This window comes from Giraffa tippelskirchi, chromosome 7 (assembly GCF_054371585.1).
Source record: "Giraffa tippelskirchi isolate mGirTip1 chromosome 7, T2T-mGirTip1v1.2.pri, whole genome shotgun sequence".
Lineage (NCBI taxonomy): Eukaryota > Metazoa > Chordata > Mammalia > Artiodactyla > Giraffidae > Giraffa > Giraffa tippelskirchi.
In genome coordinates this window covers 131,563,397-131,589,063 of record NC_137281.1, presented here as the reverse complement: position 1 = coordinate 131,589,063, position 25,667 = coordinate 131,563,397, and the positions used below count along the sequence as shown (strand labels likewise).

At 41.7% G+C, this 25,667-nt stretch overlaps 1 protein-coding gene and 1 non-coding gene across 8 annotated transcripts in view; both read right to left on the bottom strand.

Annotated features, from left to right (window-relative positions):
- Nucleotides 1-25,667, bottom strand: part of KIAA0586 (KIAA0586 ortholog) — a 196,956-nt gene that overhangs the window by 16,121 nt on the left and 155,168 nt on the right. For 3 of the 7 annotated variants that reach the window (XR_014059358.1, XR_014059357.1, XR_014059361.1), the window contains 2 exons: nucleotides 24,349-24,504; nucleotides 18,986-19,136 (listed from right to left, as the gene is read on the bottom strand). The exons of 2 other annotated variants lie outside the window; for them this stretch is intronic. Coding sequence is in view for 1 of the 5 variants with exons in the window: in XM_081509637.1 (XP_081365763.1) it covers nucleotides 24,744-24,748 (5 nt within the window). In the remaining 4 variants the exon portion in view is untranslated. Of the gene's footprint in view, nucleotides 1-18,985; nucleotides 19,137-24,348; nucleotides 24,749-25,667 lie in introns of those variants that run through there. 2 more of the 7 variants (XR_014059363.1, XM_081509637.1) reach the window with 2 other exon arrangements.
- On the bottom strand, nucleotides 23,182-23,285 carry LOC145515930 (U6 spliceosomal RNA). Its single transcript, XR_014061135.1, has one exon. It is a non-coding gene; the product is annotated as a U6 spliceosomal RNA (small nuclear RNA).

The window sequence follows — 25,667 nt, the reverse complement described above, 5'->3', positions numbered from 1 at the left end:
ACTATGAATGTGAGAGTTGGAACCAGAAGATTCGCATATATGTCTCAGACAGGAGACTGACCATGAAAGACAACTGACTACAGACTAGAAACAAAACCGGGTGGCTTAGCTGGTAAAAACAGATAGGCTCACAGAGTCCCGCTCCCAGGAAATGAGTGTTCAACCATAAAAATGTTCCAAAGGGCCATCAAATATTATTCTAAAAATCTGTAACTCTTCTCTCAAATTATAGTATGCTGCTTCTTTGGACACGACTGACGCGACTTAGCAGCAGCAGCAGCAGCAGCTTCTTCATCACAAACGCTTGTATGTCTTACAATTTTCACTCTAAATGGGTGAAAAAAAAGGGGTACTGACGTGAAAATTGCTATGCTCCTCTGAAAACCTTGAAACCCTGTGGACTCTGTGTGGCCACAGAAGGGATGCTCATCACTGCAGCCCCTCACCGGGGAAAGAAGCAGGTCTGTGGAACAGCACACTCAACATTCATTATTGTCAGCTCAGTGAAACTACATGTATCAGCACTCAGATTCGATTGTTTACATAATGATAATTACTACAAGAGGGAAGACAGCATTGAAAGGTGCCTGTGCGGTTGACACATATGACCAATGAAGAGCCCACACCACACACGGAGCACAGGCTGAGCCTCTCACCTGGCATCACAAAGAAACTGAGGCAGGGCCCAAACTATCACTGGTGGTGTGGCAAGCATTAGTGAACACGGGGCTAATGGAACTCCTTGCTGGACAATCTCATGATACTTAGGCCCAGTAAAGCATCCAATCTCTACTCTTCCCTTGTCACAAGCTAAACTTGACCTGTGGGATTAAGGTAATGACTTACTCCAAGAAAGCCTCAAATCATTTTTGAGATTTACACAGCTCTGCTCTGAGAGACAGGGAATTTTCCTTGAGTCTAGAGCTGTTGGTCTTTCCTCTAAGGTATGATGCTTATGCCTCGCAGGACTTCAGCGTGCACCCACTCAGCTCTTCATAAAACAAAGCTTCCTTCCTACCTGACACAACGTTGGCTCTCCAGATTCAAGGAAGTATTAGCAGTTCAAGTGGTTTATTCTCTGAACCCAGTGAGACCTTGTTTAGCATTTAAGCCTGGTCTAAACAGTCCTGAGCTTCCCTCTTGGCTCAGTGGTAAAGAATTCATCTGCAATACAGAAGGTACAGGAGATGCAGGTTTGATCTCTGGCAGGAAGATTCCCTGGAGGAGGGCATGGCAACCCATTCCAGTATTCTTGCCAGGAAAATCCCATGGACAGAAGAAGATCCTGGGCGGGGCTACAGTCCATGAGGTCACAAAGAATCAGTCATGGCTGAGCATGCACACAAACAGTTCTGGCCTAGGTTTCTTCCACATTTGGAGATTATCAGTCCTTTTCTTAAAAACAGATTTCAGTTATGAGTTCTGGTTTAAGAGGAAGTTATTCTATTTGCTACCTGTTGGCTTTCCAGCCTCTTTCTGAACCTCCTTCCATCTGCTCTGAATTCTATTTGGCACCCTTTGAATATTCATTCTTTCGTTCAGTGAACCATCACGGGGCACCTATTGAGAGTCATACATTATGTATGCATTATACATGACACTGAAAAATACAGGCACTGATGTCTTTCCGGTGGCCACTACCTCAGCAGCTGCTCCTTCATTTCAATCCTCCTTGACATTAGTAGTCTAACGTTTACTTTACCTCCTCATTATTTGTATTATGTTAATAATATATGCTCACTACAAAACAAATAAGAAATACAGAAAAGAAAAAAGAACTGAAATTTGAAATCATTTGATTATTACTTTTCCTTTCCAGGTAAGCAGGTATCATATCATAATACCAGATACAACATAAAAGGAGGGGCAAATGTATTTTTGTTTCTTCATGTAATTTTTTGTTTGAAAGTAATTCTAAACTCACAGAAAGTGGCAAAAATAGTACCCTTCACTTGTTTTTCTCCAGTCATCATCCTATATAACTATAGTGCTGCTGCTGCTGCTGCTAAGTCGCTTCAGTCGTGTCCAACTCTGTGTGACCCTCTGGACAGCAGCCCACCAGGCTCCCCTGTGCACGGGATTCTCCAGGCAAGAATACTGGAGTGGGTTGCTATTTCCTTCTCCCAACTATAGTGCAATAAAACAAAAATAAACAATTTACCAAACAAAGTGTTCAAAACATTGACAACTACAGTGTGATATCAAAACCAGGAAATTGCACTCGTGTGTGTGTGTTCTATGTAAACTTATCACCTGTGTAGATTCATATAATCACTACCACAATCACAAGATATACAACTGCTTCATCACCATAAGGAGCTTCCTCATGCTACTTCTTTATGGCTGCACTCACCCCTGTCTCTAACCCTTGGTTAATATCAATATGTTTTACATACCTGTAATTTTGTCTTTTTGAGAATATGATAGAAATAGAATCATGCAGTATGTTACCTATTTAGATTAGCTTTTTTAATTCAGCATAATGCTCTTGAGGTCCATCCAAGTTGTTGCATGGATCAATACTTCATTCTTTTCTTTTGTGAGTACTATTCCATGGTAAGGATGTACCATAGCTTGTTCAATCACTGAAGGACATTGAGGTTGTTTCTGACTTTTATCTTTTACAAAGAAAACTTCTATATAAACATCCATGTATATGTCTTGATTTGACCATAAGTTTTTATTTCTCTGGGATAAGTGACAATTGCTGGGTTGTATGGTAAATGCATTTTTAGTTTGATAAGAAGCTACCAAACTGTTTTCCAGAATGGCTGTGTCAGAAATCTAGTTTCTCCACATTCTCACCAGCATTTGGTATTGTCACTATTTTTATTTTATCTGTTCTAAGTAAAGGTATTTTTATAATTTACAATGTTGTGCCAATCTCTGCTGTACAGAGTAAAGGCATTTTTAATAGCAACAGTATCTCATAAAGCATGGAGATAAACACAGTGAAACTTAACTTCGTAACTACTTTACTAAAAAAGACTAATTTAATTTCTAAAATACAAGATTTACTTGATGCTTGTATCAGATTCTACCTCTTTAAATATTGGAGTGGGTAGACTTTCCCTTCTCCAGGGGATCTTCCCAACCCAGAGATTGAAGCCAGGTCTCCCGCACTGCAGGCAGATTCTTTACTACCTGAGCCACAAGGGAAACCCAAGAATACTGGAGTGGGTAGCCTGTCCCTTCTCCAGGGGATCTTCCCAACACAGGAATTGAACCAGGGTCTCCTGCATTGCAGGTGGATTCTTTACCAACTGCCCATTTAAATGGGAAGCCCATTTAAATATTACTTTAGCTTTTTTATCTAAAATGGTAACAGAAGAGCTCAGCCTGGCATGGAAAATTAAATCATAAAGTTTCACATTAGAAGAACATGAAGAGTGTACAAGGTTTAAGGATAGATCCTATAATATTGATGAGCAGAGCTTGTGTTCTTCATCTGAAGGATGTCTCTGTGTTTCATTTTGCTTGGGACTGCCATGGTTTATGCCTGTTGTCCAGTATCTATGTGCTTTAGTATTTTTTTTCAGAATTTTTAATTTTTAAGCAAAGTATAATTAGCAATTGCTGCATTAAAATAAGCTGAAGTATGTTTAAGAGACCTGCGGCAGAGCCAGAGAAATGCTGGGGTTGGTGAAAACTTAAGACATAGAGGCATACTACTGTAACATATGTGAGAAGGTCTAGAAATTAAGTTCTTACATGGTAGTTTGGCCACTTATTGTAAATGTACAACTATTTATTTTATTGATGACATGTTTACACTGCAATATTCACTGACAGCAATTCATTGACAGCAATGAATTCAGTAGGACTGAAGGAGTATATTTTGTGGAAAAATTAAGTACTAAACATCTAAGAAAGTTGATGATGAACATGTTTCTTAGATGAAGCATTTATTGACATTTATCATTCTCCACAGGGATCATAGTGATATCACTGACTGCATAAGAGCCAGAAGACTAAATATACTGAGGAAGCATCACTATCAATGCTTACTAGTTATTTTAAGAAGAATGCACTGGGAAAAAAAGTTAGCCACTAAAGCTTCAGAAGGTACATTTACACTCACTCACTATGTGAAGTATGTGTTTATATCATGTTTAAATCAAATGATGTTTCTCCTAAATACATTTTAATATGTTTTCAATTTCAACTTTTCTTCTGTACATAGAAAAAGTAAAACCACCAGTTTTATGTTAGTGTCATCATTTACTTCAAATAGAAAAATATTTTAATTGCAACATTGGTTCAATGTTTTTCATCCAATTCATGTAATCAAAGTAGATGTTTTAGATGTTGATTCCTCCAATCCTGATATTGTTGTGAATGATACTGAAAATTCTGTTTAAAAGTTTGACATTTAAAATAAAAAATTTTGGTGGTAATAATTGAGTTTTGATGGAGTAGAACATCATGGTAAAGTGTTCTTCGGTGATGAAACAGAATGTGTAAGAATTAGTGTAGTGCTCACCTGATTTATGCTGTGCTGTGCTTAGTTTTTCAGTCATGTCCGACTCTTTGTGACCCCATGGACTGCAGCCCACCAGGCTCCTCTGTCCATGGGGATTCTCCAGGCAAGAATGCTGGAGAGAGTTGCCATGCCCTCCTCCAGGAGATCTTCCCAGCCCAGGGACTGAACCTGCATCTCCTGCATTGGCAGATGGATTCTTTACCATCTGAGCCACCAGGGAAGCCCCATATAATTTATAGTTATATCCAAATAAAAGAAGATTCAATTCACAAAATAGACAAATAAAATTACCTATACATAGCATTGGACTTCCATGGTGGCTCGGTGGTAAAGAATTCGCCTGCAAATGGATTTGATCCCTGGGTCAGGAAGATTCCCTGGAGAAGGAAATGGCAACCCACTCCAGTGTTCCTGCCTGGAAAATCCCATGGACAGAAGAGCCTGGTGGGTTACACATTCCACAGGGTGGCAAAAGAGTCGGACATGCTGCTGCTGCTGCTGCTAAGTCGCTTCAGTCGTGTCCGACTCTGTGCGACCCCATAGACGGCAGCCCACCAGGCTCTGCCGTCCCTGGGATTCTCCAGGCAAGAATACCGGAGTGGGTTGCCATTTCCTTCTCCAGTGCATGAAAGGGAAAAGTAAAAATGAAGTTGCTCAGTCGGACATGACCTAATGACTAAATAACAGCACATAGCAGTACTGAACTACAAACCTGATATGAAGGCTAAATTATACCAGCATGGCACTACATGCTTTCTCGCCTTCCTGTCTACATTTTTGTAAACAAGTTTTTTATATTTGGGCTCCAATTCATTGAAAATTAGTTGGAAATAGTGAAGTATTTATTGAATGGAATGCCAAATAGTTCAGATTCTGAAGTTTAATGAAATTGCAATTACTAAAAACAAAGCTGACAAATAAAAAGATATTGAAGTGTATCCCTATACAGTCAAGTGAGAAAGCCAACAACCCAGAAAGTAGAGTTCAAATAATGCCCAGGTATGATTTGAAATTCTGTAATTGTACTTGGAAATATCTCATCTTGTAGGAGGTATGTTTTGATAAAAATTCCTGTTTTTAACAGGATAAATTTATAGTTACAGAATGGAAAGATATTTGAGAAGGTCTACAGTTTAGTGGCATTTAAATTTGGCAATCTATTTGTAACTCAAGAAAACTTTAATGAGTTTTTACTCATAAAATTATTTGTTGAAATAAACTAAATAGTGACAAAAAGGTAGTCTTTGTGAAAATATATGGGCTGAAATATTAAATTTGAAAATTTGAATTAAAAATTAATTAATTAATTTAAAAATTAAAATTAAAATTGCAAATTTATTCTACTTAGCACAATTTGCTTGCTCTGAGCTTAACAAGCACCTCAGCATTTGTAGAGAGTATTTTCTCAAACAAAAGCCAATTAAAAGTGTTAACAATTTTAAAATTTATTAACTTTAAAATGCAACCTTTAAGATGACTTTGAGCATTTGTCTGTGAATATTTAATTTAATAAGACCATTTTTAAAAAATATTCATCAGAATAATACAATCAGCATGGTTATTAGACAGAATACTATGAAACTAATGAAAGCACATTAACATATACTAAGACTAATTACTTAGATTGTATCATTTTTAAAGTTCAGAAATAAATATAAGTAACTTAATATTTTTCTTAATGTACATTGATATACTATTTTTATTCTATAGAAATAATTTCTTTTTTGAAAATATTTTCTGAACAGACTTTATAGGTTTACCATAATAAAACCAATTGGTTGGTTGATGAATGTACATTTGGGTGACAAATTATGTAATCAGTCTATTCATAAGCCAGCATTTCATACTGAAGTTCAGCCCCAAAAGTGGACTGTAGCACATTCACACATACCCAGCTTAAATACACAGATGGTTTGATGGCTCATGTGGCTTTGAATTTGGTTATCCTAAGACTGAGTAATGGACTGACCACAGTACGTGGACCACAACAACAATGGACAGAATGTCTCCAAGGATGTCTGCCACACACTGGAGGATTCTTCCTCCCTTGTGCAGAAAGAGGGAAATTCAGTAACAACAGTGGCTCTGACAGTCCCAAGAGGATAGCTCTGTTTTTCACTGTACATAGACCATAAGGATAATAATGATGGTTTCCAGTTCCATAAAGAGATGAAGAAAGGGATCTTAAACAGTCCTTAAATCCCACATTACCCAGGAAAGGAAGAGGGACATAGCCAAACCTTCTTCCATGGTAGCCCTCTGGCCGACCTTGCTTCACGTGATAATCTGACTACAACAGTCCAAACTGTTTGGTTCTAGTGGAGCCACTGAAAGATTTATACCAGGCTGCACCCCATAGAGATAGTCTTGGCACATTCTGGGACTAATTTGTAACTTCTCATAAACCCTTCCAGATTTAGAGAGCAGCAAGCATAGTGGAAGGAATGTAAGCATTGAAGCCAGATATCATTTCACCTGCTTTGTTCTCTTGAGCATCAGAACTCCTTAACTGTAAAATGAGAATGATAATAATAGTAACATGCACAAAAGAGAATAATTTGCTATTTAAAATACAACTATTCCTACTTCTATTCCTAGGGAAGGAGACAGTTTCTTAGGAATAGGTCAAATTTTGCCCAGTAGAATGTCTTGATGAGCACCCTGGGTATGGGCCATGGTTTAGAAAGATATCAGGGGAAAAAAGAGGAAATTATAGATAAACTAGATTTTAGTAGATATGGACAGAAATTTGAAGGAACTATTTATTCTGAGGTTCTCTTGCTGTGAGCTGCTCTGATCCCTAGACGCATGCTCTTCTATTATAACCCTAGGCACTCTAAGAAATGTGTAGTTCACCTGACTGCTTCGTAGGGGTGGTACTTGCAGAAATTCTAGGACAGTACTACCTTCATGGACACATGACGTGTACAGTCATACCCCCAAGCTTAGAAGGGCCACATGCTTGGTTTAATGTTCTGTCACCATCTTGAAATTCTTAAATCTTTTTGACCAAGTGCCTCCTTATTTTCCTCTTGCACTGGATCCTACAGATTATGTAGCCAGTCCTATTGGACCTGTGTTCTCTTTTGGGGTCCATGGGTCTGTGGGACAGACAAGGGGAAAGCTCCAAAGGCCAGATATCAATGAGAGTGAGAATTCGGTAGGAACATGAAATCAGAGCTGGCAGTGACCACAAGAATCTATCCCAATCTTGGTAAGAAAATTGGATTTCCACAGATAATTAGGACATGCAAATCAATTACATGTAAATTTCAAAGGTAGGAGAAGCCCGACATTACCTGTATTACATTAACAATATTAGATAAGGAATATTGCATGTAAGATGGCTAGAACATGATTATTCTCAATAACTGATTGGTATTATTGTTATTTTAGGGTTATATTTGAATAGCAATGAGAAAGTGTGAAAAGTGTAAATATACATGCATACATGTGCACACAGACATGTGAGTACTCCTCTAATTCTCTCTTCCAAATAGTACATCTCCAAATCAACAAATTTTAGAATGGTGAGTTCTACAAAATCTGACACACATGTCACTTGCACTTTGAATGACACTCTTTAGTCTACTTGATTAAGGATTGATTTTATCCTGAAACACCTTTGCTTTTCCATTTGAGGTTGAAGAAAAGTCCTGCTAATAAACTCAGCTTTCTTTGCTCCCTGATATCCTCTCTCTCTCTTTAGTTGCTAAGTCATGTCCAACTCTTGTGACCCCATGGACTATAGCCTGCCAGGCTCCTCGGTCCATGGGATTCTCCAGGCAAGCATATTGGAGTGGGTTGCCATTTCCTTCTCCAGATAGCCCCTAGAAAGGAACAACTAAATATCCAAAATGACCACACCCACCTTTCGCCTCCACTGGATCTAAAGTCACATTAATGTCAAAGTTGCCCAATGAGGGAAAACCCTTAAGCTCTCAAAATAGGGATCTTTGACTTTGGGATATGATTTAATGATGTAAATAGGTGACATAAGACATTTTCTTTAGTATTAACTTACATTAAAGTACCCTGAATGCAGGAAAGAGTGGCTACTGGGTGCTCATGAGCCTCATTTCTGTTCTTATCCAGAAAATGAATGTGGTAGGAAGAATTTAAAATGACCCCCCACTGAACCACACCCTTGAGTGTCAGTGGGACTTGTAACGTGCTTCTAACCAGTGTAACATGGAAAGGCAATGGGACAGCACTCCTATGGTTATCGTTATATGGCAAAAATGAAGCGATTTTTTTCAGATGTAATCAGTGGACTTCAAACTAATCAAAAAAGAGATTATCCTAGGTGAGCCTGATCAAACCAAGTGAGCTCCTTAAAAGAGAGCCTAGAGTTGAGAGATGCTGGCTTTGCAGAAGCAAGTGGTCATGAATTCTATAGCTGCAAGAAAATGAACTTCCAATAATTATATGTATCTGGAAGAGGACCTCAAGCTTCAAGTGAGACCTTAACCTCAAAGGGCACCTTAATTTCAGCTTTGTGAAACTGAGCAGAGAAGTCAGCTAGGCAGTGCCTGTAAGATCCTAAATGTGTGCTGTTTTAAGGCACTGAGTTTCCGGTAATTTGCCATACAGTGATAGATAACTTAATAGAGAGGGGTAGAAAATTAGTGGTGAGGACCAAATGGGGAACCCAACCTACCAAGGAAGTCACAAACTACATGATAATTAAAGCCAACTGCAACTGCTCAGCTGCTAGGAGCCCCAGCATGGGACTGCCTACTTGACATGGAAACATGAGCAAGAAAAGCAGTAATAAACTGCTTTTTAGAATTGAAATAAAAGCCACCACTCACTTGATTATCACCTGAATCTCATCCATAATCATCACTGGTTTGCTATTTGAGTCAAACTTCTTTTTGCGGAGCTAAAAAAAAAAAACCAAAAAACAGAAACATAATCTCAAGGTTATTGATTATCCTCCAAAGTGCTTGTGTGAACTAGTCAATGATTCTGACTCTTCGGCTGTGTCTTTGAAAGATAATAGTATTTAGACCCTACTGTGCTCTCACTAACTCTCCAATCAGTTAGAAAATCTTAAGATATTTTTTCAAAGAATGGTAAAAGAAAGCAGTGTGTGAGTTCTGGAATTATTGAAAGGTATTATCTGATGACTGACTTTCTATCACTCTGATACTCAATTTAGAAATGGAATGAAAGAAAACAGGAAGAGAATTGCGCTCCACTGATGTGTGGAAGCCTTGAAAAACCTTTAGTCCTGTTTAGCAATGGAGCTTCTAGGTTAAAGGAAATATATGAATATATATGAAAGAATTTATTTGAAGCAGATTACTTTCTTTATGCATTCATTCTTAAAAAGTTGTGAATCAATTTTGTCATCAATTGAATCTCATTTTAAATGCATGAAGGAGCTCAGTATTTGAAGGAATTCTACAATAAGTCTAAGTAAAGCAAATTTAGCTTTTAGTAGTATGTATAATTAGGCAAGCTAAGACTTCTGTTGTATTGATAAGTACTTTTGTATACTAACACTTTTTATAGTGAAGAACTGATTTTAAAAAACTACATTCAATTAGTTTTCGTGAAGTGCAGTGCCCATAGAAACTACAAATTAAAGAATGTGGTTCTCCATCTGGTTCGACAAAATGAAGTCACTAGCTGCAGCAGTCCTGTCGCTGATCTTTACTTAACACATCTTGAAAAGAGTTAGGGTGGAAATCAGGATGGGGCACTCTGTCTTTGGGAAAAACTGGCAGAACAGCCCTTCAAATAAATATTGTCAGGAAAAATGTTATGCACCCAATTTCTTGTATCTTCTTATCCCTTGTTTGCTGTTGTTTAGTCGCTCAGTCATGCCAGACTCTTTGCAACTCCATGAACTATATAGCCCTCCAGGTTCCTCTGTCCATGGGATTTCCCAGGCAAAGATACTGGAGTGGGTTTGCCATTTTCTTGTCTCATCTTCTTATGCCTAGAAGAGCACTAAACTAATTAACAGAGACATTTGCTCCTTGTGACTAGCAGCAGACTGCTGCTGCCGCTGCTGCTGCTAAGTCGCTTCAGTCGTGTCCGACTCTGTGCGACCCCATAGACGGCAGCCCACCAGGCTCCGCCGTCCCTGGGATTCTCCAGGCAAGAATACTGGAGTGGGTTGCCGTTTCCTTCTCCAGCGCATGAAAGGGAAAAGTGAAAGTGAAGTTGCTCAGTTGTCCAACTCTTAGCGACCCCGTGGACTGTAGCCTACCAGGCTCCTCCGTCCATGGGATTTTCCAGGCAAGAGTACTGGAGTGGGGTGCCATTGCCTTCTCCAGCAGCAGACTAGCAGACTTCTACTGAGATGTGTGCTTGATTATACTTACCCCTTCACCAAAATCATATATTTGCTGACCTCACCTCCTACCTATTTGAAGCAGTTCTTCAGAATTATCTGCGAGATTGTCTCCTGGACTATATTCCTCGGTAACTCCAAGTAAGACTGAACTCACAGCTTTCATACTGAATGGTTGTTTTTTCTTCAGTGAACAAAACTTTGGCTGATGAGGGGTAGTCTTAGATGTGCCTTGTTAAAAGACAGAATGAACAGATTAAACTGGAACATTGACAAACAGAAGGCTGAAGTGGTGTCATCAAGAAGGCTTTAGACCCCGGATGCTTCCAGATGAGATAAGGACAGACCTCTAAGCCAGGTGTTAAGAGAAGAAAACTCTAGGTCTCAGGAGACAAGCATCTTACACTTTGCAGTGTGACTCCGTGGATTCAAATCCTAAAACCTCAGCCTATTAGCTGTACCACCAGTGAAGGCACTTAGTCACTCCCTGCCATCTCTTACCTATACGATGGAAATAATAAAACCCCAATTTCAGAAGACTACTGTGAGGATTAGATGCAATAACACAATAAAGAACCTGGTGCTTAGTCAGCTTTTAGTCACTGCTAACTGTTTCTATTTGGCACAACAGAGTTGTAGAGGCTCCAGTTATTTAAAAGACCAGCTAAACCTCAAAAAAAAAAAAAAAAAAGATAGTGCTGAAGGAATTAACACACCATAGGAAAAAAATGCTAGTTTCTCCAGCAAGAGAATGCCTCAGGCATTTACAGTTCAATGACTAGGTACTATTTCTAATCATTATCTCATTTAGAATTATAATGAAGAATGTTGGGAATAATTAACCCCATTCTGTAGTCCCAGGAGCCTGTCATTGCAGGTAGGAAGGATTAGGTACCAGCTCTGTCAGTCCTGGCATGTGAGCGCATTTATTTCCCCCAGGGATACCATGTCATCCTGCCTCTCTTTTCAGGCAGGTTCAAAAAGTCCCCCATCCCCCTACAGTGGCAAGGAGCATTTGTCTCATGCTTGATAACACTTTTACAGTCAGAGAATAGCAGCAGCTCCTGAAACATCCAGCCCTTTTAAAAGCTTAGGAATGACAACAGCCACGAGTGAGCGTCCCTTTAGAGCCAGATGTGGTAAATCCTCTCTCTACGGAGCCGCCAGCCTGGAAGCCCACTCCCTCCTTTGTTAGAAATTCTAGTCACAAAAACCTACAATAAAATGCTGCAGGCACATCAATAAAGGATATAATGAAATCAGATGAGTCTTGTTCCTTACATTTACATGCAAAGTATATCAAAGGAGCATCCAGTTTGTTCCTGAGACCAATACAATGGATTCTTTTGTGTGGGAGGAGAGAAGATATATGAAGCTGAATGAGGAAGCAATTCCAATTAAAAGGGCTATGTTTAAGGCTCCAAAGACAATGCAGCCTTTGCTAGACACTTAGCTATTAGAAGTGTCTGGCTGCCGAGGTGGTTTTATGGTAATTGGATGAGAGCTGGGTGGAGAGGAACACAGCAGCACCGCTACGGGGCCCCAAGCTCCAGGTCACACTGCTTCCCTTCCCACTCATTCCTGTGTGACCTCAGGGCCAGAGGAGCTGCCCTAAAGGACTGCTATGAGGATTAAACAAAATAAAGCATATAAACCCTCTCTGGCAGTGCCAGGCACATGCTCAAGTTTCTATGATGTTTGCTATTATTGTTATGAGTTCCTCTGACTCAGCCCCACACAAAAGCTGGCAAAGGCTGGAATCACCCAGATGACAAGTAACTGGGACCCTGGAAGGGCCTGTCCTTGATGCCACGTGCTGTGTGGTGAACGGCAAGTTGCCTCCTGGTCCAAAGGCCTCTTAAAGTCAGCAAGTATTGGACACCTCAGACATGCACCATTGGAATTAGCTTGCCTGTTTCCCACACACTTTTCATGTTTTATAGCTTTAGAATCAGACATTTGGGAGATGCCAACTTGGAGACACATTATTCCCTCTGGCAGGCTGTCTGCAATTTTTCTCCAGAATCTCCATTTGTCTTAAATGGGAGCCACCTTCTTGAAAGTGAGTACTCAGGCTGCCTCGTGCAGCTCAGATCTGAGAGTGAAACAGAACCACCTATTCATCTATATGGGAGGACACATCTATGGGAATCAGAGGATTTAGCTTTTGGCTCTTTCCCCCTTGCTGAATCACCAAAGTGCCTCTGGAATTTCCTTGAGTGCAGAGGTCCCAGATATTCTTGGTTTTGTAACTTTCAGTGCCATTCTTCACTGACCTTATTAAAAAGGGAGGTAGTTTTCAGTTGGGAAATGACAGTAGCCCAGTCCCCGCTGAAGTAAAAAAGAGGAAAATGTTTCCTTTTTTCTTTTGCCCTTTTCTGAACATTTTTTACTTTAACTGTTCCTGATCTGGAGTCTAAAGACTAATAAAGATTAACCTGATATGATAATCACATCCTGTGTTTGGTGCTCACCTTTCCAGCACCCTCTTTGCAGACCACTTGGCGCTTCCCGGGTGGCGCTAGCGGTAAAGAACCCAGCGGTCAATGCAGCAGACATAAGAGATGTGGGTTCAATCCGTGGGTTGGGAAGATACCTTGGAGAAGGAAATAACAACCTGTTCCAGTCCTCTTGCCTGGGGAGTCCCACAGACAGAGGAGCCTGGCAGGCTACAGTCCATGGGGTCGCAGAGTCAGACACGACTGAAGCGACGTGGCACACACGCACCTTGTGGTGCTTCTCCTTTCATGTGACAGAGAGGAGGCCGCAGTACAGTTCAACAAAGACAACGGACCTAACTACCAAGCTACCTGACGCAAGTCTATGACTGTTTTTAAAACAGTGTTAGAGGAAGAAGAATATAAGATCCTTACACGTTTGCTCCGCATCACCAACCCCTGACTGCGAGCCCTCATCTATGCATCCCCCGATTCCTCATGGAAGCGGGGGGCACAGTCTGCCCTTCGTTGGCTGACGATTAAAAGCCACCTTTCTATTTCCTCCAAACTCTGTCTCTGTATTTTTTATTTGGCTTTGGTGGACAGAGAAAGCCAAGATTTTTGGCGACATCACAATGAGTCACTCTACAAAGCATAGATGCAGTTGTCCCTCTACAAGGCACAGGATATTGCACCTGGATACTCATTTCAAATATGGGCTTTGTTATTGTCGAGATGTAAATGGGCCTAAATCACAGTGCCTCTCAGTTGGGAAAGCCCTGAGGAATATAACACATGAAGCCATCACTCTTATAGTGACATTTTAAAACCAGTCATGAGGAAGAGAGAGACATTGGAAAGACAGGGTTGCAAAAGGGGCTTTCTTTCCATTTGTAATATTCAATTTCTGTAACAAAAAGGACCTAGAGCAGTTATGGCAAAATGTAAATATTTGTTAAACCTATGTGTTGAGCACAAGTATTTATGTCACTTGGCTGTGTATATTTTCAAATATTTTTAATAATTGTGTATATTTTGAAGAAAAAGCAGAAGAGTTTTTGGCACCTAAAAAGAGAGGTGTTTCAACTCAGAACAGCACAAGGAAAAGCAAATAAAGTGAGGAGTTGCTCAAAGCTTTCATGAAGGTGGGTTTCAGAATGATGCTGGAGGGTGCAACTCATGTGAAGAAAGCAGCCACTCTGTTTTAAGTTGTTGTTCAGTTGCTCAGTCATGTCTGACTCTTTGTGACCCCACTGACAGCCAGGCTTCCCCGTACTTCACTATCTCCTGCAGCTTGCTCAGACTCATGTTGATTGAGTCGGTGATGCCATCCAACCATTTTATCCTCTGTCGTCCCCTTCTCCTCCTGCCTTTAAGTTAAAGGAGTAAAAAAGACTTGGCAGGTAGCTTGAGTGAAGGGGAACCGCTCTTTAACTCACCAGCAGGGGCTCAATTCAAAGTGCTCTCCTTTTTTCTCTGACTTCAGTGAAGTATGAAACATAAATTTAAATGATTTAACAAATAGGTAACAACAACAAAAAAAAAATTGTTTGGATACTAGTCAGTTTAGACAAAATGGTGCTGAAATGGGCAGTGGCTTTGAAAACCCTCTTTTTGAAAACGTAGGCTGGCAAAACCAAGAAAAGTTGCCACCAGAATACAAATTCAGAATTGAATTGTTTTGTTTCTTCATGAAGGAAAAACAAAACAAAACAAAACATCAAAACAAAGAGGAAAAACCCAAGTAGGGTGAATGAATTCAGTGTTCAGCTAGTCATGAAACTGTCTCCCAAAATGGGCTCACTTAGCAAAGATGGAGACTAAACACTCTCCATGGTCAAGGGAAGATCAAAGAATATGTGCTCCTTGCACAAAATGTGCTCCCTGCACAAAAGTAGGCTGTTGTGAGGAAAATGAAATCTGAAAAGCCATAAAGTTTTGATTGTGGGGAATACAAGTCATAGAAGACCTTCATGTTATTTACCTGTGATAAAAATTTCAGGTTAAGTGGCAAGATAAAGAATAACACCACAAATCATCTTTATTCATGAAAAAGCGCCTAGACAAGGATTTCTCTGACACAGTAAAAAAGACTGTCTCAAATCAGATTTTCCTTCTGCCTAAAACTGACCATATAATAAGAAATAGTTGTATGAAACTCTCTCCAACGTGGACCTGCACACGTCAGTTCCTAGTGTCTTTTCCATAGTCATGGCCCTAATATAAACTGTAAACTGATGCAAAAGGAAACTGTTTCTGTTTCAACCCACAAGGATTTTTAACCTTTGTTGTTGTTCAGTCACTCAGTCGTGTCTGACTCTTTGCGACTCCATGGACTGCAGCACGCCAGGCTTCCCTGTCCTTCACTATCTCCCAAAGTTTGCTAGAACTCATGTCCATTGAGTCAGTGATGCCATCCAACCATTTCATCCTCTGTCTCCTCCTTCTCCTCCTGCCTTCAATCTTTCCCAGCATCAGGGTCTTTTCCAGTGAGTTGGCTCTTCACATCAGGTGGCCAAAGGGTTGGAACTTCATCTTCAGCATCAATCCTTCCAATAAATTCAGTGTTGATTTCCTTTAGGATTGACTGGTTTGATTTCCTTGCTGTCCGAGGGACTCTAAAGAGTCTACTCCAGCACCACGGTTCAAAAGCATCAATTCTTTGGTGCTCAGCCTTCTTTATGGTCCAACTTTCACATCCGTACATGACTACTTGAAAAACCCTAGCTTTGACTATACAGACCTTTGTCAGCAAAGAGATGTCTCTGTTTTTCAATACACCGTCTAGGTTTGTCATAGCTTTTACATAATTTCCAACATATTGTGACTGAGAAGACAAATTGCTGGAGGCCAGGAGGATGAGATGGTTGAATGGCATCACCAACTCAATGGATATGAATTTAAGCAAATTCCAGGAGATAGTGAATGACAAGGAAGCCTAAGGTGCTGTAGTCCGTGTGGGCATGCTAAGTTGCTTCAGTCATGTCCAACTCTTTTGTAACCCCATGGACCAGAGCATTCCAGGCTCCTCTGACCATGGGATTCTCCAAGCAAGAATACTGGAGTGGTTTGCCATGCCCTCCTCCAGGGGATCTTTCCAACCCAGGGATCAAACCCACATCTTTTATATCTCTTATTATTATCCTTTATCTTAACCCTGCATTGGCAGCTGGGTTCTTTACCACTAGAACCACCTGGGAAGTCTGTGCTGCAGTCCATGGGGGTCACAAAGAGTCGGACAACACTTAGTGACTGAACAACAACAAACCTCATGTACGTGTTTTCACACCATAGAGATTAAACATGACTTATCCTTCCAAAACTACCAAAAGGGCCCAGAGAGAGACCCATGGAGATTTTTTTTTTCCGATAAATTAAAAGATCATATTAAGACAAACATGGAGATTGTGTTTGTTACGGTGTTTTGGGTTGCAGAAATCAATTTAAGATAGTGGATGCCCACCAAGAGAACATTTTCTAAGGATACAGGGAGACCCAAGGTTGAGAATACATGAGACCTTGGAAGCAGCCATCACTCATCACTGTGTCTCTCTGAGAAATGGCTTCTTCTTCTTGGAAGAAGACTTTTCTTTGCTACTCAGTCCCCATGATGAACAGGAAAAGGGCATCAGTAGCTTGCAAGCTCACAAGTTTTAAAATACCAGTCATTCCACAACTGCTGGCCTGTGCTCACACTCCCTGATCCTCACACTCCCACTTCATCTTGGATTCCCTCACTTAACTCCAATGTAGTTTAGGGATGCTCACTGGTCTAGCTTGAAGCACGAGTCTGTGGCCAGCACGTCTGATCATACAGCTGCTGAATGTGATGCCAGTAGGTCTCTAGAGAGGAGGAAGTGGCAAATGACCTATGAATTTCACTACACATATGCTAAGAGCAGAATGCCTTCATGCAAAATATTTATTGAGCGCCTCCTCTCTGCTTGATGCTTACTGAGGTCCTGGGGGGACAACAGTGAACAAAAAAAAAAGACAAAATTCCTCCTCTCAGGAAGCTTATATTCCACTGAGGAAGGAAAAGAAATACTCAATAAAATACGTAACGTATCTGTTGGTTATAAGTACAGTGAACAGCAGTAACGGTGAGCTCGGACGTATTTAACAACCAGCTCTCTGGAAGACATTTGACGATTTCTGTGGTATTTATACCATACTACAGTGACAGTCCATGAGGTCGCAAAGAGTCAGACATGACTGAAGCGACTTAGCAGACACGCACGGTGACTTTCAAGCTCTCGGTGTGATATCCCTGACCATGGACTTGGGAGGAGATGAGCTGTAATGCACTATTGCAGAGTAGCCCCACCATAGACAGGCACAAGGGCTATAACCTCAAAGCACAGATGAGAGTAAACCATAGTAAAAGAACTAGGAAGTTAGGAGTTTTGAGGATCTATTACTTTGGTTTTTAATATAATTAATTTCATTGTAATTTGAATTATTTAATTTTTAGTGATGGCTTTGCTTAATAACTAGCTCACAGAACTCCTGAAAATTTTATCATCTGTTCTCACAAGCCAGTATGAGCCAGATCCAGGACACCACTGGAGGTAAGGAAAACAGAGCAGACTGAGGAGGGGTGGTGTTCCAGATAACTGGAACTGCTGTGCAACAAACCTCCTCAAGACTTAGTGGCTTGGAATAAGAACTGTTCTACTACATCTCATAATTTTGCGGACTAGACAGGGCCCAGATGGGGGAGTCCTTCTAGTCAGTGACATCAACTGGAGGATGGACTAGTCTTGAAGGTCCAGAGTGTCTGGGGCCTCAGTGGGGGTGACCAGAAGCCTGGACTAAGCTGGAACTCTTGAGTGGAGTGCCTCCACGTTACTTCGGCATGGCAGCCTCAGGTAATCAAATCCAGGACCCCCAGAGAAACTGTTCTAAGAGGCAGGAAGTGGAAACTGTCAGTCTTCTAAAGCCTGGGCCTGGAAACTGTCCCAGCACCACATCTGCCATATTCTGTTGCTCAAAGAAACCACAGGACCTGCCTACATGTAAGTGACAGAGACCCTGTCTCTCCACAGGAAGGGGATCAAAGAACATGCGGCCATGCCTAATCCACCACAGAGAGGGAACAGTAGTGGTCACGGAGCTCTGATATTTTAAAGATGGTGGTTGGGGAAGACTTTTCTACTAAGGTGATTTTTTTTTTTCTCCTAAGAACAAAGCCATATGAACAAATAAAATGTGCATATGAGTTATTGAGTCCAGATTTTGGCAGTAATTCTAAGTCCTTAGACCCTGCTCTGCCATAAGTGGGGAATATCTGACAGTGACCACTTAAGAGCCACTTCTTACTACCCAGGTGAAAGAAACCAAAGTTCAAAGAACCCAGGCACCTGTTCCCAGACACCAAGCAAGGCCTTGAATACTGGTCAGTAGCAGAACGTAACCTGAGCCCAGTGCTTCTAGCCAGATCTTCTATTTAAAAGTTCTGTGCTTCTTCTATGGGCTTCCACTATGGCTCAAATGGTAAAGAATCTGCCTACAATACAGGAGACCCAGCTTCGATCCCTGGGTCAGGAAGATGTCCTAGAGAAGGGAATAGCAATCCATTCCAGTATTCTTGCCTGGAGAATTCCATGGACAGAAGAACCTGGTGGGCTACAGTCCACGGGGCACAAAACTTTTTCTAATCAGTGTTAGCACATGATTTAGCATTTGACACTTTCCTTTTATAAAATACACATATTTTATATTGATAAGAATGTAAATTCCTTAGGAGAGACTTACTTTTACACTTCTCCAGGGCTGCTGTGTACAGTAGTACAGTTGGTACACTGCGCAAGATATTACCAGGTTAAGAGTATGCACTTGGCCTGCCAGGCTTGTGCTGTGGGAAAGGACCACACTGTCCCAGAGGAATGGGCGTCTTTTTCTGTTCCTACAAAAAAGCAGCAAATGGTAGCCCTGTAATTCTCTTACAAAAGTGTACTTTGTGTAACATAGTGCTGGGCATTCCTAGAATGATCCTGGGGCTGGGGGGTGGGAGGAGGGTGGGTAGAGAAATGGGTTGTGCTGATTAATAGCATTCAGATTCCTCCAGAAGTGTGTCTTATGGACATGCTATGATTGTCTAGTGCTGTATAATGAACCACCCCAAACCTAGTGGGGGATATATATCTTCAACTGGAAACTTCCTTTGGTTGCGACTCTGTGTGACCTTATGAACTGCAGCTGGCCAAGCTCCTCTGTCCATGGTATTCTCTAGGCAAGAATACTCGAATGGGTTGCCATTTCCTCCTCCAGGGCATCTTCCTGACCCAGGGATCAAACCCACGTCTCTTTTGTCTCCTGCATTGGCAGGTGGGTCCTTTACCACTAGCGCCACCTGGGAAGACCCTCATCAGTATAACAGCCATTTTATTGTGCTCACAGATGCTTGGGGTCAGGAATTTGGATGGGGCAGAGTAGGGGTGTATTGTCTCTGTTTCATGATGTCTGGGGCCTCAGCTGCGAAACTCATTTGGGAGCTGGAATCATCTGCAGGCTTCCTTCCTTACATGTCTGGGACCTAGCTGAAAGGACTCAAAGGCCAGCCTCCACTGGGACTGTCAATAGGAGCACGTGCATGTGGCCTTCTCCTGTGACTGGGGTTTCCCACAGCATGGCAGCTTGCTCTGAGATAGAGCGCCAAAGGAGAGATGTCCAGAAAGCAAGCCTTCTGAGAAAGCCCGGGGGTAGCTGCATGACCTTCCAAGCCCAGCCTCGGAAGTCACCATCTCCAAGACACATTACTGGCTGCAAGCATGTCACTGTGGCCAGCTTACACTCAAGAGCAAGGAAGTGAGACTCTGCCTCTTGATGAGGACTAGCATGTGGGGTGAGAGATGTCGTCGTGGCCATCTTTGGAAAATGCAGCCTGCCACAGGGCACATCGCTTCAACAATCCAGTACTGCCTGGGTTGGGAAGATCCCCCGGAGGACGGCATGCAACCCACTCCAGCATTCTTGCCTCGAAAATCCCATGGACAGAGGAGCCTGGCAGGCTACAGTCCATGAGGTCACAAAGAGTCGGACAGGTCTGAGAGACTAAGCACACACATACCACCAAAGAGATGGAGCTGCAATTGAGGGATGCAGCCTCCTAACTGCCCCCTCCCCACGATGCTCGTGCTGAAGGGCCCTCTGGCGCCAGGTAAAGAGGAACCGCATCCTGAGGCCAGCACTTGAGTCTCCAAAAGCCTCTCTTCTCTTTCAAGTTTGCAGTCAGGATGTGAGCTTAGCACAGGCCATGCCCCAGCTTCTTTTCGCTCTTGGGCTTGGTGGTTAGGCCACCAGGAAATTCTACAGACGAGCTTGACAGGTTGAGGGTTTGCCTCTTTTTCTAATCTGTGGGCCACCAACTAACTGTCAGAGTTATCAGGGCTCAGGCCAAAGCCAGATGTTCTTAACAGATGTGTAAAGTAGGCAGTTCCCTTATTACATCTTATTAAGTTGTCTGATGTTATATGATGGCTTTTTTAGTCTAATTTGGGGTTGGACACCCCTGGCAAAGCAATTGTAGCCATTTCCTCTATTTTAGTTCACACAAAGTAACCCAGTCCTGATTTCAAATCTTTTTTCTCTTTAACTAATTGGGTGGCCTTCTGCAGCTGGGCTATAGAAACCAAGGGAAGTTTCAAATTGAAGATTATATATTATGTGTATATATATATATATATATAGAGAGAGAGAGAGAGAGAGAGACAGTTGTGAAACGCATTCCTTCCAACCCACCCCTTGCCACTATTTCTCTCCATTAATAAAGATGTTCTTATCTGGCATAAGTAAGAATCTAAGAAATCACCAGACATAACTGCAAGCGCATCATAGTGCTCTCTTTCTGCCTCTACCCTATCAATTCTACCTGGATTTCATATCTGGAGGCTTGAGGAAAAGTGCAGTAAAGCTACTGCTTAGTTACAGAGTATCACCAAATCATAAATACCAAGTCCACCCTTCCCCCGCCCCTTTCCTCTGATCTGGCTTTGCTCCAGTTGTGTTGTCTGCAAAATGAGCTGTCACCAGAGCAGACTTCTTCAGGTCAGAAGTGGGAGGGAGCTGTACACCCACAAATGAAATGCCCCTGTGAACACAGGATTTGTTTCCGCTATCGAGTGCTATTTATGTGCTTATAAACAAACTGCTTTTATTATTCAACTTATAAAACTCCACTGTTTAAAGTCTGCGTTTCGCTACATTGCACACTAACATCTGTGACAATGAGAAAGTGCACCAACATGTCCCATTTCCCACCCTCCCGTCACCACTACCCCCCATCCCCGGCCAATATGACAATGTACATTCAAGGTTATAAAGTGCTAAGACTGAAACCAGGTACGTATAGGAGAAGAAATACTTATGAGAGGATGTGAGAGTGACAATCAAATGTTTGTTAGGAATGAGAATGAACTCTTTGTGGAGTTTGGTGAGCCTTGGCCTGTGCTGAGCCCCTGCCTGGGAAAGGTCTAGGTGAGTGAGCTGACAGAACCCATGCGTGACTCTCAGCAGGCTCCGACTAGGCCTGTAGAGCCTTAGGACTCAGTAAGAAATAAAACATGGAAGTAAATATTTAGTGACAAACACAAAGGCTGCATGCCATGGTAACAAGGTGACCCCAGAGCATCAAACATCCCTCCTGCCACCTGCACCTCCCTACCCCACCAGCCAGAAAAGATGCAAAAGGCAAGACAAGGCTCAAGGCTCTTCTGATCTGGGAAGTTCCTCCAGGGCTGGTAGATCCACTGAACTTCATGTCCACTTCAATCCATTGGAAACAGAGGCACAGAGCTGCCAAAGCTGTTTGTAACTTTAATGTAGGTGTAATGGCTGATTTTGTGTATCAGTCTGGCTGGGTCACAGTACTCAGTCAAGCACCAGTCTAGAGACTTCTGTCAAGGCATTTTTTAGATGTGATTAACATTTAACTCAGTAGACTTTAAGTAAAGCAGATTTCTCTTTATCAGTGTGTGTTGGGGGCGGGGGGAATCTCATCCAAATAGTTGAAGGTCTTGAGAGAAAGGATTGAGGCTCCCCACCCAAAGAAAGGATTCTGCCAGCAGACAACAGCAGCTCTTCACTGGGTCTCCAGCTGGGCCTGCATGCACACTGCAGACTTGTCATCTTCCAAACTCCAAATATGCTCCAATTCCTTAAAATGAATCCTACTGGTTCTGTTTCTCTCGAGAACCCTGATTCTACGTTATGTTTATACACTTTGCACTGCTTACTGCTTGATTAATTTATGTAGCAGGGACTGCAAGTTGCCTGTCTAATACCCATCTTTCTCTTCTTTCTTGGTGTCAGAAGCCTAATTTTATTTAAGATGGTAATGTTCTAGCTAAAAGACTACGTTTCCCAGTTTGCCTTACAGCCAAGGATGGCCCCATGATTTACCTCTGTCCAATGACAGGTAAGCATTGTTGATTAGGATTTACAGGAAAGCTTCTTAAAAAGAAGAAAGGCTATTGGCATGTACCCTCTCTCCCTTTTTGGGTTTTCTGTCTGGAACTCTGATGGTGGTTTGAACTCAGTGGCCATCTTGAATCATGAAATCACCCACTAAAAATGGCAGAGCAGAAAAATACCAGCTATGGACTGCCTACTCCCCTTTAGTTGAAGTAAAACTAAACCACTATCCTTTATAAACCACTGTAATTCCAGTTTGTGAACCACAGTGTACTGTAATTCTGAATTGATCAGATAATACATAGAAGCTACAATAATTCAAAGCAAACCTCAACAGTTCTCAAACTCAGACCATGATTTATGGTCTGGTCCAGCTTGTCCTATAAAATGGATAGTATTATTATTCCCACTTTACAGAAGATGAAACTAAGGTACAAAGAAGCTAAGTAACTTGCCAAGATCACATAATCAGCAAGTGACTGAGCTTTGAACTTAGATCTAGTCGATTCTGGAATTTTCACTCTTTTTTTTTTTCTTAATAAAATATGGAATGCTTCATGAATTTGCGTGTCATCCTTGCACAGGGGCCATGCTAATCCTCTCTATATCTTGGAATCTGCACTCTTAACCACATCCCAATGGTAATGCTAAGAATAATGGGTGGAAGTCATGGGACACAGATTCCAGTTCAATATAAGGAAGACTCTTCTAAAAGGGGGCTGTTCAATAACAGCATAACTAGGAATACATAATTAAAGACTGGATAACCACTATTAGGGCTTTCCAGGTGGCACTAGTGATAAAGAATCCACATGCCAATGCAGGAGATGCAAGAGATGCAGGTTCGCTTCCTGAGTCAGGAAGATCCCCTGGAGTAGGAAGTGGCAACCTACTCCAGCATTATCCAGTATTAGTCTATTTCAGTTCACCCAAGTCCACATATGTGTTTTGACAGAATTAAGCACTCCATACTAGGAATTTTAAAAAGAAAGGAAAGAGTAAACTTAATATTAATACTGGCACTATTCTAGTTCTTGATTTCCCTGTAGTTCTAGTTCTAGTTCTGGATTCCCTGTAGCTCAAACGGTAAAGAATCTGTCTGTGATGCAGGAGATCAGGGTTCGACCCCTGGGTCAGGAAGGGAATAGCAATCCATTCCAGTATTCTTGCCTGGAGAATTCCAAGGACAGAGAAGCCTGGGGGGCCACAGTCCATGGGTCGCAAAGAGTCGGACATGACTGAGCGACTAACACACACACACATTCCAGTTCTTAATTTGGGTAGTGGGATGGAGGGTCTCCATTTTATTACTGTCTTTCATCAATTATGTATATGTTCCAATATCTTTTAATATATATTAAACATGACATGCTTGGTGGGCTATAGTCCATGGGGTTGCAATGATTTGGACGCAGCTTAGCAACTAAACCAAACACGACATTCTAGGTGGCTTAGTGGTAAAGAATCTGCCTGCGAATGAAAGAGATGCAGAAGACCCAGATTCAAACCCTGGGTCAGGAAGATCCCCTGGAGGAGAAAATGGCAGCTGGTTCCAGTCCATGGGGTCGCAAAAGAGACACAACTGAGCATGCATGCATGCGAACATGACATAATGGTTTTCATTAGAGAGAAGTTAAGCGGCCAAATTAGTTTGGGTGTTGTATGCAAGGGGAGTGGTAGCCTGTGCCCATTCACTGTGCTCTCACCTCTGGGCTGAGACTGGAGCCTTTGTGGCCTCAGCACTCCTTCTTCTTGGAGGGAGCATCTCAGTGAGGGCTCTTGGATCACGACTGAGTTGACAACCTGCCTCTCACCCGTTCCTGGGCAGTTTGGAGCAGTAGAGCTGAGTCTCAGGGCACCATCTAAAGAGTATGAACATGATGGTAACAGAGGCATCCTGGGTCTGTGCCCATAGTTCATCTTTTTAGTGTCTCCATCTCCTCCCCACTCCTATTGTGGCCCTCTCTTCTGACTTCTTACTCCTTCCTCTTCTCTGAGACTTCACCTTTAAAGTAGGAAGCTTTCTCTCATTGAAATTTTTTCTTTTTAAAATTCATTCAGAGTTGTGAGGGGCCTTGAACTGATGTTCGACTGCTGTCTCTTATTCTGGGAACATGGGAAAAATTGATAAAGCAAGACACTCTTCTGACAATATGGATTTGACCAAAACAATGTTTGTTTGTTTTTTTAAACATTCTAAGACATAATATACTTTCTACTTGAACACCAAAAATGTTATAATGAATTCTCTTTTAATTTTCCAAGGTGAGAAAAACTCAATAATACTAAATGGCAAACATCCTTATAGACAGGCTTATACTTACAGACACTTTTGGCTTTTAGTCCTTTGGTTAGATAACACAAAAAGAATGATAAAGGCCCTATAAGAAAACAGATTGCTGAGTTGGGAAGGAAGTTGTACACATGGTCTTCTCTCACTGATATCCCAAGAAGGTTTTTCTGTCAAATTAGTGAGAGCTCTTCACTGGAAACCATAGCAACTGGCCTTAGAAAAAGGAACTTATTGGAAAGGTACCAGGTGACTCACAGGACTAGAAGGCTAGAGAATCAGTCTGGGAAAATGGCCAGAACTCCAGCTGGCCAGCAGGACCCAACGTCAAAGCCACGTCATCAATGGGACAGATTCTGAGGACACCCTGCTGACCCTGCAGCCTCTGTCACCAGCCTCTAGATTCAACGCCACCAGTGTGACCTTAAATGGTTCTGTATGTTCACTTCACCAGCTCAAGATTGAAAGACTTGAGAAGGTGCATTTAATTGCTAAGCAACAAAATGTCTGCACCCTAGTCTCAAGGGGGCTGGCAGAAATTTGGTCCTTTGTTTTATTACCACTGAGTTATAAGAATTCCTTGTATATATATTGAGCATAAGTACTTTGTCTGTATATGTATTACAGTATCTAAGATGGCTCTTCACCACATCATGTCTGCTAATGCTGAAATATCCAAGATGGCTCCTTCATTCATAAGTTTGGAACCCAAGCTGGGAAGGCTGGAACACCTGG